The following is a 17,936-nucleotide window of genomic DNA, read 5'->3' as shown; positions in this document are numbered from 1 at the left end:
CTAAAGTGCTATAGGCCGATTCCCTCAGTCGCAGTGCCTTGGCTTGGGCACACCAACAATTAACGGAGTGAAGTTCGCCATTCTGATTGATCTGAGCTCTGACGGGTAATCCCATTTTGTTAATTTGTTATCGTATTCTTTGGCATTCGTTTTATGTTGGCTCCAAGCTGCTCTCACCTTAAACACAGACAAAGATAGTTTATGCTAAACCATTTCTTACACTTCAATTTCTGAAACCCGCAATAGCACATCAACTTGGGTTTCCATGACATCCACTTCCTGTTTGTTCTAATAGTATGAAATGTTAACATGCCATCTAATGTGACCTATTTAAAGTTGAGATGATATTTATGTAATTGCCCAAAAAAACTCTCATCGACTGAATACAGAATATGATAAATGCATCATTTCAACATTGCACATATAGTGAATTAAAAGTTGCATAATTGTAAGACTAATATTTATCATTAAGAATACTCTGGAATGCTTATTATGATTTTGTTGCTTAGTTTTTTGCTTAGTTTTTTCTTGTTTTTCTTCTAAAATAGACAAAAGAGGGAAAAAATATTGGAAAGGAAGGCAACTTGTGCAACTTGATCTTCTTTTCATCCAAGTCACCATTATTCATAGTAAAAGTTCATATTTGAGGACTTTAAGGTGGAAAAAATGTATACAACGAGAACTATATCTTAGAAGTCCATTTAGGTCGAGTGTCATGCGTTGTTCCCTGACGTACTGTCATCACAGTCCCAGGGACAAACTTCCGCCTTTTTCGCACCACTTAAAACCCCACCTTTCGGAGTTAGACTGCTCTGTTTCGCTGAAGGAGAACTCTTGTCGCTTCCTTTTTTATCTGACACATCCTCAGCGTCCCAGGGACAGACGTCGGCCTGCTTCACTTTGGCTGCCCCAACGTTGCCACTTTTTCGCTTTTCTACCAATGGCACTTCCTGACTACTCTCTGCATCCCACGGGCACACCTCCGCCATCTTGGATTGGCTCATATGTTTCTCTGTGGATTTACTCTTGTCCTTGGCTTTCGCTCTGCCTTTCTCGTCACCACCACCAGTGTCTTTCGTCTTCTCTTTCTCCCTGTCTACTGTTCTCGTGGTGGACGGCGTACGGTCCTTCTTTTTCGAGGTGGATGATTCCCTCGTTTTTGAAACCTGAGTAGGACTAGGGCTTTTCACAGAACTTTGAGAGACGACGGGAGTGTCGTAATCCCAGGGACAGACGTCGACCTTTGTGACTGATTGGAATGAGCTACCTGTTGGTTTGGACGGCTCTAATAGAACAGCCTTTCCTACGGCCTTGTTGGGTGAAAGAGTCACCTCCGTCGTCTTGGATGACGCCTCTTCGAAGTCCCATGGGCAAACGTCGGCCGTCAGGGTTTTGGAGCTCTCTGCTGAAGGGTAAGGCTGGGTAGGCTGGGCAGTCTGAGCGGGTTGAGTAGCCTGACTGGAGGATTGATTCTGCTTTGACCCTTCCACCCAGGTCGGGCTCTCACCTCCATCCTCCCAAGGGCATATGTCCGCTCGCTCCACTATCCTCTGGGCGTCTTTAGAATGACGAATGCTTGACGGGGACGACTGCTGATCTGTGCCTTTCTGCTTTTGCTGCTGCAGGGGTTTGACCGCCTTGGTGCCATTTCCGTGGACCGTGGTGGTTTCCTCCGGCGCTATGGACACGTGTTTCTGGACCTTGTTCTCTGAAGGTGTCTGGAGGTCCTCCGTTTCCCAGGGGCACACCTCAGAGAGGTCGTAGAGCTCCTTGTTCTTGGCGGGGTCGGAGCAGATAGACGGCTGGCTGCCGCTCACCTGCTGCTTCATGATGCCGACTTTGGCCGCGGTCTGTCTGTACTCCGCCGACTGGCTGACGATCATCTTGGGATAGCATTCGTCCTCGGACTCAGGACTGGTCTTGATCTCGGGACTGGTCTTGGTTTCTTTGCTCTTCTGTTGGCCCTTCTTGTTGCCGTCCTCCACATTCTGCGTCTTCCCAGACCCGAGTCCCATGGTCTTCTCTTTGGCATTGGCGATGACGCTGAGGGACTTCTGCAACATGGACGTCCTCGGGTGGATGGGTTTCTTGTCGGCAGTCAGGTTATGAGCGCTGGCCGACTTGCAGACCAGAGGGACTGACTCTGTCGATTCACTTGCGGCGTCTAGCTTCTCGTTGGACCTCTTCTTGACCAGCTTCTTGCCCATCAGGGAGTCCAGAAGGGACCCCTCCGCAGTGGCGGTGACTTCCATTTTGTCTACGCTGTTTGAGTCCTCGCTCGGGTCACGGACATGGTCGTAGCTGCTGTGCGACTTCTTCAGAGAGAAGACCTTCTTACTCTTCAGGGACTCCTCTTTGGGAGGCTTCCCGAGGTGAGAGGGGTCGAAGGGGTTCTTCCTCAAGATGCAGATGCTGTTCCGGTTGCTTCCGTGATCTCCGGCGTCTTTGTCTTCGCGGCTGCACTGCCGGTGCATCGTCTCTGGGATCTCGGTGATGCGTCTCATGAGCGAGCGGCCGAGGCCCTTCTTTGAGCTGCGCTTCTTCTGCAGGTGAGGGTTGTTGGCCAACATCTTCTTTCTCTTGTAGATCTCCAACTGAGAGTAGAGTTTCTTCAGCTCCTCCTGTATATTTCATTAAATGAACGACAAGGAAAAGAAAGAGACAAAGAGATAGAGCCGTTTAATTATCTAAAAAACTAAACACGAAATATAGATAAACATGATTATATTTGAACTGAAACACAATGTGTTACGAAAAAGCAGACGTTGTTTTGCACAGAGAACATGCATACACACGAGATTAGAACACGCAATTACGGACAGTGCCTCAACGACGGACTACGGTATAGAACATGCTGTTTGACATAACAGAAAGACAAAGACGGCCTTGGGCGGCATTAATAAGCAAACTAAGTGAGTTTTATTGTTAGGTCTGAAACAGCCTCTGAGCATCGGTCCTGAATGTAATGTATTTTTCTGTTTGTGTGCTCATCCGATACGATGACTGCTCTCGAGCAGGATATCAGGAGATCATAATCTTTTGGGTCTGATAAATAGGCCTGGGACAATGTGCTCAAGTCTTTTGGTGAGAGACCTCTTCAGCTCTAACAAACAAAACAGAAACTTCTGCTCACGTTGGTACGTTTTTCCCAAAGACTGTCGCAAGACCTTACGCCACAGCCATTAATAGAACTGAGCTGCTGGCCCATTTCGTCTGGCGTCTGCAATAAAAAACTGCCGTAGCTCAGTATTTTTGTTCTAGGGGACAAGGGTTTTAAAAGGTGATCACCAGGTTATACATTAGAATGAGAGAATTCACTGAAGGAAACGGAGAATGTAAAAGCTGCTTACCCGGATGTCTTCGGGGTCTAGACTGTGTTCGCTCCAGGCTGACGTGATGCTGCTGTTGAGGTAAGACCCAGAGCGACCCATGTCCATCTCGTCCTCATAGGCCTCAGAGGCTATGTCTTCTCTAATGTGGGTCCCGGCAAACAGGAACTGCAGTTTGCAAAATAGGGTACGGTTTCTCAGTTTAACAGAACATTTTAATACAATGTTATTTATTAGGACAACGGTTTCGGCCGTAGCCTTTGTCAAGTCTTAAATATTATTATTAAATATGTCAAGTCTTAAGTAAATAGTATTTAAAACTTGACTAAGGCTACGGCCGAAACCGTTATCCTATTAAACCACACTTTTTGCATCTGGAACCTGAGTGTGCGGCTTCTATTTCTTTCAATTGGAATTTGTTCCGTTGCCAGCACCTCGCTTACATTTTTGGCAGTGTGCGCTCTCTTCTTTTCAATACAATGTTGTTACCAAAGTATTTACAGCATACCTACAGAGGTGTAAGACCGTTCACATGTTCTAAATGAGAGTCATTTAAAGAAAAAATAACGCACATCCTCCTGTCTTCGGTGCTGAGCTAAAACTGACAGTGCAGTAATATTGATACAAAAAGGTAGCCCGCACTCACTTTTCGTTGCTCCAATTTTTATTTATCAAGCAGCAAGTAAAAAATACGTTTCGACCGTGAGGTCTTCTTCAGTATAACAGGAAACAGAAAACAATGTCTTTTTTATACACATGTGACATTGACAATCATTAGCCCCACCTGGTGTGTTGGAGCACGTATCAGTGTAGACATGATTTAGAACAAGATTCACAAAAAAGTTACATGATTACATAGTATTGTTTTTTTCTTCTTTTTCTTTTTTATATAAACATACAACATTTAGAAAAAAACCAGGTGGGGCTAATGATTGTCAATGTCACATGTGTATAAAAAAGACATTGTTTTCTGTTTCCTGTTATACTGAAGAAGACCTCACGGTCGAAACGTCTTTTTTACTTGAAGACAGGAGGATGTGCGTTATATTTTTTCTCTAAATGAGAGTCCTACCTTGGGGATGAGCAGGAGGCCCAGAGTGACGGTCACGGTCAGGTGGGTGTGGGCGAAGAACAGCAGCAGCATCCAGTCTGGGTGGAGCTCCGGGGCCAGAGTGAACCTGGGGGGGTGGGGGGGGGAGGGAGGGGGGGAGGGAGGGAGAGGGAGGGAGGGAGGGAGGGGGGAGGGGGGGAGGGAGGGGGGGGAGATAGAGCAAATACATGTGTTACGTCCGTAGTGTGTGGTTCTGTGTGCGTTTTGTGTGTTTCTTGTGTTCTCTCCCAGGTGATTGTCCTTCCTCCTGCCTATCGCCATGGTGACAGCCTGACTGGGCACACCTGTGGTCAACCCTCAATCAAGGGTGGAGGTGGAGGACAACCGGCTGGGAGAGACACTTCCATGGTGCCAGGGGGCCAGACGACAACTCCCGGGTTGTTGTTGTTGTTGTTGTTGTTGTGTGTTGGTTTATGTTACTTGTTACTTGTTATTTGTTTAAGTTTATTAATACCTACAGTATACTTGAATGTCCATGTGCGTTATAATAACTCTGGATTTCTCATTGGAGATACTAATCTGTAACATTACATTAATTGGGTTACACACAGAGTACCATTATAATCAGGGGTGCACATAACTGGTGGGCCAGTGCGCATGCGTCGCCAAAATGCATGCTGCGCGGCAGATCAGCCGCATGAAGGCGCTTTTGCGCACCAACAGCTGGGTCCAAGAAGCAAGCCCCACTAAGTAACTATTTGCCGTCCCCTCAGCCGAAGGCCCGACGAGTAATCCATCACAACAGTCGACCGACGACGACCACGGCGACTCCCCTCACGAAAACATTCGGAAAGTATCGTAACTTGTACTTTCATTCCGCGTATCGCGTATCGCACGGTTATCTCGCCGCCACGTGAAAATTCAGCCCCGAACGACTCGTCGCTAAAAGGAAAAACAACACCAAGGGACTTCACGTTTCTTTTCTTTGAAGCTTTCAAACGTTCAGATGTTTGTTTTACAGCTTCATTATCGCACCTCGACCCCTGACCCAGGAAATATGGTTGGGAATTCTATTAGAAGAAGAAAAAAAAAAAGACTTTGTTGCACAATCAAAATAATGAGCTATTTAAAGTGATAGCCTACAACATCCTCTACCATGGTTGAAATTGAGGACAGTATTAACAACAGTCAAGAGAGCAGTGATGATGATGATTAAGCTTGTAGCATAAATAAATGCTTAGGCTGTAACTTTTTGTTGAAAAGTTGATTTCAGTGTTTACAGAACAGAGCAGTGCTTAAAGAGATGTCAGTTGATTTCATTGTGTTTAAAGAACAGACATTCAGTTAGTGCTTAAAGAGATGTCAGTTGTAAAGGAGTCTGACAGACTTTCATGCTTAAAGAGCAGTCATTTGATTTAGCATTTGTTTCTTTTGTTTTGCACACAATAATTTGTTCGTTCATCTTTATTTATGAATAAATGTCGTTTTGCTAATACAAGTTATCCATGTATCCCTTTTTTATCCATCCTGTGGGACGGGTCGTGACTCGCGAGCTCGGGGAGCACCAAGCAGCATCCCTAGGTGCTCCTCTGAGCACTGGCCCCAAAAAGTTATGTGCACCCCTGATTATAATGCATTTTAGCCATACCAGTTGTATGTGAGTCGCTTTGGAATAAGACGTCTGCTAAATGCCAAAAATGTAAATGTGAAATGTATGTGGACTGTGAAATAGAGTGAAGTAAAGTGAAATAAAGTGTTATTGTAAAACAATACCAGCCATGGTCCTCAGTCTATATGTAGCCATGATTCTGCTGGAGTACTTTTTTGGAAACATTTTATGCAGGGTCATAAATCATACAGCTCATTTTAAAACACCACTGACTGTTGGTGTCTGTAGGTAAGTTACAGCACACGGGAATACATTGTTACTGTTACCGTGTCTGTATTACATATCTGATCCATTTATGCAAATCTAACAGAATAACTAATTCATTGTACCAAACAATGTTTTTTCCAGCTGCTGTACACCCATTACAAAAACAGGAAGAAACAATATAGCATAAAACTGTTCATTCTAAACAATTAGATTAGAAACAATAGGGAAACACACAGACTTTCAAGACTCTTGAAACTCACTACTGTCGTGAACTAGGCTACTGAGATGTTCTGATGTGTTATATATATATATAGTATGAATGTCTGTCTTTAAATGTGTGCGGTTATGAATGTTGGACGTCCTCCATGTTTATTTTGTTTATGTTGTTGTCCTTACCCGTCTGTGTTACCATTCCATCATGTTTTCTCTCTGAGTCCGCGCCCAGGGCGCCCTAAACTGGTGTAGTTTTGTGCGTGTTTAAATAAATTGACTATGACTATGACTGTCCCCCCCATACCATCCCCACTGCACTAATAATATACATTATGACTACCTGATTACTTGATCACTACCTACTTGAACTCTGTACTGCTCCATCTGTACCGTGTTGCACATGTATGACAGTGTGTTCCATCTCACTGTAACCTGAACAGCATTTCAACCTGACGCCTACTTGAACTTTAAGAATGCTGATATGCTGATCTGCTTCTAATCACTTATCCCATTATTGCCGGTACTACTTTACTTTATCATTGTCTATTGATTTCTGCTGCCATTGCTGCTATTGACGCTAACACGGCTATTGGGTACTGCAAGTTTTATTATTATAAAAAAATATATTCATGGTACTGTATGTACTCTTTTCTTTAAAACCTTCAAAAATGCATAATCAGTGTGATACTACTAGGCCTACTGCACTGTATGTATGATGATTGTATGATGATGCATATGAAATATCCAATAAGAATAAGGATGAGACACCAAAAAGAAAAAGTACGCGTGCGTAAAATGCCTGTGTGGGCCGCGAATACTTTAGAGATTTTTAAGTGGGCCTTGAGTCCAAAAAGGTTGGGAACCGCTGCTCTAAGGACATGTTCCATGTTAAGTTGAAGGATACTGGTCGAGTATTATTTAGCATGACAGTAAACTTCTCAGACACAGTGAGAGAGACAGACGCAGGATATAAGTAATAACAGACGCAGGATAGAACACGGTTATTTTAAGCCCCACTAGATTTATGCGCTGTCTGTCTAGGTGTGAACATCATTTCATTGCACTACCAGGTTTATCATGCTGCATGGTCTGCTTCAACAATACATTTGGGGCGGCTGTGTCTCAGGAGGTAGAGTCGCCGTCTAATGATCACAAGGTTGGCAGATCAGCGGTTCGAGCCCCGGCTGGCCACATGTCGAAGTGTCCTTGGGCAAGACACTGAACCCCAAAATTGCTCCCAGTGCCAGCGCCTTGCACGGTAGCTTGCCGCCATTGGTGTGTGAATGTGTGTGTGAATGGGTGAATGAGAGGCCTGAGTGAGAGAACGTATAGAACTGTAATAGAACTGTTATAGAACTGTTATAGAACTGGAATAGAACTGTTCTAGAACTGTTATAGAACTGTTATAGAACTGTTATAGAACTGTTATAGAGGTTTAATGACTATCAGTATACAGTATGATGATCCAGAGGCCATATCCTGTCACGTGCTATGGAAAGCCCACATCCTAGTAAATGCCATTCTGCAGGCTCATTATTTTTGTTGAAGTTGGCGAGTGGCTAATTAACACACATTTACAGTGGTTACAGCTGAGAGGCATGAAAGGAGGCGAGGGTCTGGTGAATCATACGACCCAGAGCTTTGAAGTGTTCTCTCCTTCATCTCTCAGTGAGGAGTTCAAACTGAGTTCCTGTGTGGATGAAGACTTAATCGCCTCGGCGTACTGGATCCTATCCGCCTGGAGGGCTTGATGGGGGGAAGCGCTCACACCCCCTCCATGTTTTAACAGTTTCTGGATCACTTCTGGATCTTCCGACGTCCAGTAAGAACCCCTAGAACAGACTGGACCGCTCACTGATTAGACGGATGTTCCAGGAAGTCTGGACTCTCACTGGTCACCGTGGGAGGAACAGGATATGTGAGATCAGTAATAGCGATGGATTCTGTGTGTCTGTGGCGCTTTAACAAGCACAAGCTGCTGTAGTCCCTGGTGGAGACATTTCAGCAGCTCCTAGGCAGAACAGACAAGTGTTCATTTATAAGGGCCTCCTCGTCTCGCTCTTAGCTTCTGAGAACCATCGTACCACTACAACTCCATTAACACTAGAAGAGCCGTGAGGGGGTCACGGGGGGGGTCACGGTGACCCCTGTGAGTAAAATTCTATCTTTGCACTCGATCACATTTCAGGACCCTCCTTTCATGACCTAGATATGTGCGTTCTACCACCCAGTATCCTTACATTTTCAAAATCACTTCAGGATAAGCTAGTATAAAGCTGTTTTGCTGTTTCTGTGTAGGAGGCAGTCTAAAAAAAGAAGCGCCCTCTAGTGATCCCTGTGTGTAAATAGCAGATTTACATTCTAAGAAGGGGGTCTATTTGACCCCCAAGACGGCTCTACTAGTAGGTAAAATAGGCACGGCTGTTGTAGCGTTAAAAGGAACGGTGCTATAAACACACCCTCGGACGTGAAACGCCTGGTACCGCCTGCAACAGCTAAACTGCAAACCTCGACGCCTTCCAATGCCTATTTTGGGTCCAAACATCGGAGGGAGGGCAATTTGTCTGTTAATGGCTGTTAATTTCTAATTGAGATGGTGCTGCCAATAAACTAAAAACATCTACAACACGGTGTCAAAACATAAATCATCCTGACGTGGCTAATTATGGAATCATCTGATGGAGCCGAGCTCTCAATTAGCAGGATTCCAACTGGGAACGGGTTTTGTGGCGTCAGCGCAAACAAACAGCGCTATATCTCAATGATGTCTGGTACAACCAGATCCAACCTGATGTACAGTGGAGGGAGGGGGGGGGGGGGAGGGGCATATTCAGTTTTTGGAACAATAATATTTTTTCAGGGTGGGGCAGTCCCACTCAGATTTTTCATTTTATTGGACAGATGTAGTGAAGACAGACAGGAAAGTAAGGAGAAGAAGGGAGAGAGGGCATGTCAGCAGGGCATTCTAACCCATGCTGACATGGGCATAATGTGTGGACTGTAGACCGCGGTGCTGGACCACTGGACCACCCCAGGACACAGTTTATGGAACAATAAAAACAACTTGTTATGTGGTGGCAGTGAATGTGTTGCCCAATGACTTGTGAAATGAGAAATGAACCATAGTTGTCACTCCAAGTATTTGTAGGTCAGGACACGTGGCGGCTGTGGCGCAGGAGGTAGAGCTGCCGTCTAATGATCGCAAGGTTGGCAGATCGGCGGCTATATATAGCGGCAAGCTACCATGCAAGGCGCCGGCCCGCTCGTTGGGAGCAATTTGGGGTTCAGTGTTTTGCTCAAGGACATGTCGACACGTGGCCATCCGGGGCTCGAACCGCCCTCGAATCTGCCGACCTTGCGATCATTAGACGCCGTCTCTACCTCCTGAGACACAGCCGCCCCAGTGTTCTGGTCCACCCCAGGTTACGGTCGGTCTTACCTGATGACGTGGAATATGGCAGAGAGGATGAGCTCGTTGTGAACGGCGATGGCCATGTAGCGAGGCTCGTGGAACGCCGACGGCACGGTCTTCACAGCGTAGCAGAGATACACCGCCCACAACAGGAACAGGAACTCAGCTATGGGAGGAACAGGAAGCAGGAAGTCAACGAGAGAGAGCGTCAACACAACAGATGGCAGTCCAGCTGCAGGAAGAGGAGCCATCGGCCCACACAGTGCATACAGTACATACCCGTATGTAGTATGTACCCCTATACAAACACTTATACAACAGTTAGTTCCAACCAAGTAATTTGATTGGACAAGAGGCATTCCATGAGTGCCGATATACAGTATAACAGCACTGGGACTTTTTACTAATGTGTATCACTCCGCCGCACAGGTTAAATAATTATTAAACGACCTTTAATTAGACGACATTAACGGACGTACAGATAAATGTACACAATACAAAGTAGCTAGCGGATGTTTGTGTTCAGGTTACTCGGCAACAGCCCAGTTGAAGTTCAGTTGTGGAACTACTATACCGTACCTACGACCGAATCACAGCAGTGCTGATGATCAGTATAACAGCACTCCCTCTCGTGTGATATTGCTTAATTAGCACCCGTCCAACTCCACTGATGAGCACTCCCATGGGACCCGGAGTAATATAGCACAGTAACACACAGACATGTTGAAAAATGACCCACGTTCAAATAATAAATGAAATGAAACCGGTTCTCGATGTGTGTGTATTCTCTGAACGCTGTCTGACTGACAATTGCAGATGGAGCTGTAAGCAAGCAGACTAGCAGTCCACGGTTTTATAAATCCCCCTTGACACCCCCATACACTGTAATGTATTCTGGGTAGCTGGCTCGACAGCAATAAACGTCTGCTTCTCCCAGCGAAATCTGTCACAGTTATTTTGACATTCACAGCGCCTGTCTGCATTAATGGACGCGCGTCAAGGTTTGACAGAGAGGGGTGTGTTCAGTAAAGTGCACTACATTACACAGCAGGAGGTCCAACACTCAACATTGGAAAAAAATACCTGTCTGTTATCAGACATACTTATCAGATCTCCTCCCACCCTATATTCCAGCATGGCGCCTAAGGTCAGCTGAGACTAATCAGCTAATCATTCCAAGAGTGAAAACATGGTGCAGCAGCTTTCAGTCATGCTGCTGCATGCTCCAGGAACAAACTACCTGAAGAAATCAAACAGGCCCAAACCCTTAAAATAATTCAATCTAAAGCTAAAAACCTTGTTTTGCAGCGGTTATGACATCAATGTCTTTTATCCATTGACTATTGTCTTATTAAATGTTGTATCTATTTACTTCTTATATTTGCTTTTATTCATTGTCATTTTTATTTTCTTACTATGCTCCTCTTGCTGTATTTAAAAATAATGTTTGTAAAGCACTTTGAATTGCCCCTGTTGTATGAAATGTGCTTTACAAATAAACTTGCCTTGCCTTGCCTATTGTAAATGGTAAATGGACTGCACTTATATAGCGCCTTTATCCAAAGCGCTGTACAACGGCCTCTCATTCACACATTCACACACCAATGGCGGCAAGCTACCATACAAGGCGCCGGCCCGCTCACTGGGAGCAATTTGGGGTTCAGTGTCTTGCCCAAGGACACTTCGACATGTGGCCAGCCGGGGCTCGAACCGCCGATCTGCCAACCGTGCGATCATTAGACGCCGGCTCTACATGCGCCACAGCCGCCGCTATTGTAAAGGGCTATGAGGACTTAGGTCCATCTACCGTGGAACCTCACAGGTATTTTACATGAGTGGTTTAGAAACATCGAAACTGGTTTCCTATAGTTACTCATACACACCAGAGTGAATAATACAACATAGTTATATGAATATAACTTTCAAAACAACCCCCTAATAATGTCCCACCTGCGTGTTTAAGCCCTCTAGACCCCAAAGATGTTTGGCTTTCATTAGATCACAGCAGGTAATTGTTGCCGTGGGCAACACCTGTTCCGCAAATGCAAAACAGGGGCCGTGCCTTGTTCTCAGTAGGACCTTGGAGTATCCTGACTCAGCACGCTCACAAACAACTGTGTTTTCCTCCACACAGCCCACACACACACACACACACACACACACACACACACACACACACACACACACACACAGCCCAGCTTTACCACAGTGTCTGTTACACTCAGAAGTAGCTTTGATGCTTTTATCAGTCTTTATTTCTCTCTCTCTCTCCCTCCCTCTCCCTCCCTCCATCTCTCCCTCCCTCTCCCTCCCTCTCCCTCCCTCCCTCCCTCTCCCTCTCTCTCTCTCCCTCTTGTGTGGTGGGCAACCTTCCAGACTACCAGAGGAGAGAGTTAATGTCTGTTTAGGAGAAACCGATAACAGCAGCCAAATATCATAAATACAGAGGGAGGCAGACTGTGTGATGTAGAAAGGGGGCCGCTATCCTGCCCCGACCCGTTCGTTCTCTCTCTTCTCTCTAAACCCACAAACTCTTTATACGTGTTCAGTGGGGTTCTTCACACCCGCGCACCTTAAAAGCTATTCACTCAACACCCATGCATGCTATACCCACGCACACACACAGACACACACACACACACAGACACACACACACACACACACACAGAGACACAGACACAGACACACACACACACAGACACACACAGACTGACACAGACATGCCCGCGCCCGCACACACACACACACACACACGCGCGTGTGCGCACTCACACGCACAAGCACACACACACACAGACACGCACACACACACACACGCAGATTACCTGCACACACACACTACACACACACACACACATTACCCACACTGGAGGGGGGGGTAGGTACTGTATATCTGTTAAGACGTCTCCTATACTCCTACAAACCACCCCTCACAGAAGAAGAAGAAAAAACAGGAAACAGAACTAGAACCAGAAAACCAGAACCAGCGCTCAACTCACCGACAGCCATCATGTAGTCCCAGCGGTCCAGCAGACACATGCTGAACTGCAGGCCCTGGGGCGTGTAGCCCGCCTCGATCACGGCCCGGGTCCGGTCCAGGTTCTGGCAGACGGCGGAGGTCCAGGCCACCAGGAACCAGCAGACGATGAGCAGGATGATGCCCAGCAGACGCAGGACCCTCCAGCTGGTCATGTAGGGGATGCGCTGGGCGGTGCGCGACAGGAACACCTTCAACACCCTGGAGATGGGGGGGGGGAGTAAATGGTAAATGGACTGACTTATATAGCGGCTTTATCCAAAGCGCTTTACAACGGCCTCTCATTCACACACACATTCACACACCAATGGCGGCAAGCTACCATGCAAGGCGCCGGCCCGCTCACTGGGAGCAATTTGGGGTTCAGTGTCTTGGCCAAGGACATTTCGACATGTGGCCAGCCGGGGCTCGAACCTCCGATCTGTCAACCTTGCGATCATTAGACGGCGGCTCTACCTCCTGAGACACAGCCGCCCCATCATAATAGTCATCATAATAGTCATCATAATAGTCATAATAATAGTCATCATAATAGTCATCATTAAAGTCATCATAATAGTCATCATAATAGTCAAGAAGGTTGACGCTGTTGTCAACATCATCATCATCGTCGTGGTTGTTGTCGTCATCATTACCATTATCATTATCGTGATCATCAGAGTAGCATGCGTTTGTTGAAATAATGTAACGTACAGGCTAATATGTTGTAATTGTCAGTGACATAATCTTCTATCTCCTCATCCCGTGTGTTAATCCGTACACACAGCATGTGTGTTTCAACCCCAGATGAAGGATGGAGAGGAGGGATGGCTGGAGACCACGGTGGTCCGTCCTCATTAGCAGCCTCCGACTCTGAGACACGTTGATGATGAAGTGTCCTCAGAATCCCCTTAATAATGAGGCCCAATCAAAAGTGGATCTGTGCGGCGTGTTAAATGTTCAACTTCACCTCTGCAGGGCCGTGGCGGTCCCTCTCCGATTAGCCTAGCGAAGCCTCACGTCGCCTGGCCTTAATTAAAAGTTTCATTAGGCCTTTCTGACACGTTCACCTGCCGAAAACTCCCGCCGCCGCCGCGACCTTCTGACCACGCGTCTTTCTGTATGTCTTTAAATACAGCAGCCCCCATTATCAACCTTTCAGATACGCTAACTCCCCTTACCTCCTCCCTTCTGCCTCTATCCAAAAGCTCTTGGTTTTCCGGTGTGCACAGAGCACACACACGCACATGCACCCACGCACACACACACACATGAACACACACACACAGACACAAACACACGCACGCACACACACACACACACATGAACACTCACACACACAGACACAAACACACGCACACACACACACACACACACTCCTCACTCTATTTGTCTCCTGCCTCTGTCTGACTCGCCCATTCGATAAAGTGTAATAAATTGAGACAGTTTGGACCAAAGTGCTCTCTGTTGTTTTATTTTTTTCGCTCCTCTTACTTTAACTGTTCAACTCTCTGCAACAGTCGTGCTTAACGAGGCAGTGAAGGCAGCTTAAGTGTGCCTCTGACGAACTGACCAAGAGACACGCTGCTCCAACACTTTCCTGCCTCTTACTTTCACTGTTGTATTTAACACTAGAACAGCCGTGGGTGGGGTCATTAACACTAGAACAGCCATGGGTGGGGTCATTAACACTAGAACAGCCGTGGGTGGGGTCATTAACACCAGAACAGCCATGGGTGGGGTCATTAACACTAGAACAGCCGTGGGTGGGGTCATTAACACTAGAACAGCCGTGGGTGGGGTCATTAACACTAGAACAGCCATGGGTGGGGTCATTAACACTAGAACAGCCATGGGTGGTGTCATTAACACTAGAACAGCCATGGTGGGGTCATTAACACTAGAACAGCCATGGGTGGGGTCATGAACACTAGAACAGCCATGGGTGGGGTCATTGACACTAGAACAGCCATGGGTGGGGTCATTAACACTAGAACAGCCATGGGTGGGGTCATTGACACTAGAACAGCCATGGGTGGGGTCATTAACACTAGAACAGCCATGGGTGGGGTCATTAACACTAGAACAGCCATGGGTGGGGTCATTAACACTAGAACAGCCATGGGTGGGGTCATGAACACTAGAACAGCCATGGGTGGGGTCATTAACACTAGAACAGCCATGGGTGGGGTCATTAACACTAGATCAGCCATGGTGAGTAAAAAACATTGTATATCTTTGCACTCGATCAAATTTCAGGACCCTCCTTTCATGACTTTTCCTAGATATGTGCGTTCTACCACCCAGTATCCTTACATTTTCAAAATCACTTCAGGATAAGCTAGTATAAAGCTGTTTTGCAGTTTTTCTGTGTAGGAGGCAGGCTAAAAAAAGAAACGCCCTCTAGTGATCTCTATGTGTAAATAGCAGATTTACATTCTAAAAAGGGGGGTCTATTTGACCCCCAAGGCAACTCTACTAGTAGGTAAAATAGGCACGGCTGTTGTAGTGTTAATTGTGACGCCTCCCACTCTGCCTGCCTATTGGCTGTTGCTGGTTCCTGTGGGAGCCTGGGCAGAGTGGGTAGGTCGTCAGGCTAAGTGGCGTCACCTGGGTTTGGGGAGCTGAGGATGTGTCTATAAGATGGGTGTGTCCTCAGCTCTCGCTCTTCCTTCCTTTTGCTTTGGTTCAGTTAGGGTTGTTGGTAAGGCCTCAGGGTACCAGGCTTTGGGGCCTTTTAGCTTGACACTACATACATCCATACACCCCTTACACATACAACATACATTCTACAACCATTCACTCATGGCATACACTACTGACTCTTATCCATATGCATATCCATATGTTATTTAGTTTATTTTGGCTTATTTACTTAAAAAAAACTCAAGTTGTATCATTTAAACACATGTGTGGACTCCCTTATTTGTCACTACCTTCGGGTGTGTGACCTAATGATGACTGAACAGAAGGTTACCGGTAGAGCTTGAGGGTCACGGTCCCGTAGACGGTAGCAAAGCCCAGCAGTCTGACCCATCTCAGTAGGATGCAGCGGAATATACTGGGCTGGAAAAACATGATCACCACCTGGAACATTCGAGGGAGAGTGAAGATTAGAGTCAGAATCAGAAAGCATTGGCCTTGCAGTAGAAATACAAAATCTAAATCAATAACAGAATAAGCAGGATACAAACAATAATCAATATTAGAATAAGCAGGATATAAACAATAATCAGTAATAGAATAAGCAGGATATTAACAACAATCAATAAGAATAAGTATGATATAAACAACAATCAATAAGAATAAGCATGATATAGACAACGATCAACAGTAGCTGCAGGCCAGTAGCGTCAGAACGTCAGTAATAGAATAGGTGATAGCAGCCGAATGCGAATCAGCATATCAACATTCTTAGTGTAAACAACTACAACTAATTCTTAGTGTAAACAACATTACCGAAGTTCAGACTCAAGTATCAGGTTGTGCAAAAACTCTGTGCAGGTTACAGTGTGATGTGACACACTGTCATACCGTGTGCAATGGTGCAAGTGGAGTAGTCTAGAGTTCAGGTAGGTGGTGACCTAGTCAGGTTGTCATAAGAGTCGTTAGTGTAGTGGGGGAAACAGTCTTTTATGTGTCCAGTATATGATTACGGTGTGTCTTCTGTCTGTGAACGTTTACCAAATAAATGGTACAGTACAACGTCTTGTGGTCCTCGACCTTTGAACCAAGGCGCCAAAGTAATAAATAACACAAATCCTCTCTTTTCCGTCATGCACAATGGAGTTTCCAGAAGGGCAAAGTAAGTTCAGTGAAAACACCCCGCTGTTTCTGTTTTCCATCTGAATGGTAATGTATCTCTGGGCAGGATACACAGTGTCGCCTACATTTTACTGTAGCTTCCAAGGGTGACTTCAAAATATCACGCATCGGTCATATTCTTGTTCTCATGTCTCTGATCCTGTGATTCACCATCTATCTATTCATATGAAAGGGTATACGTAGAGTGTAACTGAGTTACATGTAGGCTATTATGTTTACTAAGCTGTGTGAGTGTTCACTAGGCTAGTCACACATGTGTTAGCTTGTTAGCTAGCTAGATTTGTTAGAAGCTTGTTTGTTTGTTTGTTTGTTTTTGGTAGCTGACTTGGCGTCAGTAAAACTTTACTTTGTAAAATCTGGGAGATGGCTTTCATAATATGGAAAAAAAATCTAAAATGACCTTGCCCAACTTGCGGACTAAAACATCAGACCCTGTCACATATTTGCTCACTCATCTCTCTCTCTCTGTCTCTGTCTTTGTCTCTGTCTCTGTCTCTGTCTCTCTCTCTCTGTCTCACACTTCCTCCCTTTCATAACCTATACTTTAATTTGTTTGCAGAGAATACCAAACACAATAACCTAAAAAACACACACCCATCAACCACCTAACTGACAAAGAAGCAGAGCTCAGCCACGGGATTTGTCCTTTAACGTTCATCTCTGATGATGTATTCTGAAGATGTCCGCTCCCCCACTGAACCGCCGGCACCTGGCAGCAGACGAGGAACGTAATTGAAAACGAGGCTCACAGCTGCGCCCGGGCCTCCCACAGAACCTCCAGATCACCGCCTGAGCACTTCTCCATCAGCCCTCAGCGAGTGTGTGAACAGGGGAAATGCTCACAGTGTGTAATCCAATAAGGGCTCGGCTTGCTGGCCTCCTATGAATGTGAGTCCATTGGATTGATTAGCGAAAACTGCTTCCGCACAGATTAATTGCTCTGCGGCGTTTGAGGCATTGATGATTCGAGTCGTAATTACGTTTCTAAGATGCTTCAGATCCAGAGGCGGTAGATCCAGCCCTGACCGAATCTGCGTGAAATGCCAAATGCCCGTTGGGTATTGGCGGAGTGGAGCAGTATTGGGTTTCCATGCATTTTCTTCCGACGGATACTGTCACTATAAGCAACGGATGGAGTCTCACTAATGTGACAAAGACAATGAGGCAGATTTTGTTTTCTTAGTAAGAGCATCTGCTTACAGCCCCTAGACACT

The 17,936-nt window shown here is 45.9% G+C and overlaps 1 protein-coding gene across 1 annotated transcript in view; it reads right to left on the bottom strand.

The window, feature by feature from the left end:
* Positions 1-713: 713 nt before the first annotated feature.
* gpr158a (G protein-coupled receptor 158a) overlaps positions 714-17,936 on the bottom strand; it is a gene marked incomplete at both ends in the record, with an annotated part of 82,934 nt that continues 65,711 nt past the window's right edge. The window contains 6 exons of the mRNA XM_080547438.1: positions 714-2,621; positions 3,351-3,497; positions 4,402-4,507; positions 9,909-10,047; positions 12,881-13,119; positions 15,875-15,984. Coding sequence (XP_080403564.1) covers positions 714-2,621; positions 3,351-3,497; positions 4,402-4,507; positions 9,909-10,047; positions 12,881-13,119; positions 15,875-15,984 — 2,649 coding nt within the window. The remainder of the gene's footprint in view (positions 2,622-3,350; positions 3,498-4,401; positions 4,508-9,908; positions 10,048-12,880; positions 13,120-15,874; positions 15,985-17,936) is intronic.

This window comes from Nansenia antarctica, assembly GCF_963989245.1.
Source record: "Nansenia antarctica genome assembly, chromosome: 17".
In the NCBI taxonomy this organism is placed as follows: Eukaryota; Metazoa; Chordata; class Actinopteri; order Argentiniformes; family Microstomatidae; genus Nansenia; species Nansenia antarctica.
The sequence above is the reverse complement of the archived record's forward strand: the minus strand, read 5'-3'. Positions and strand labels throughout refer to the sequence as shown.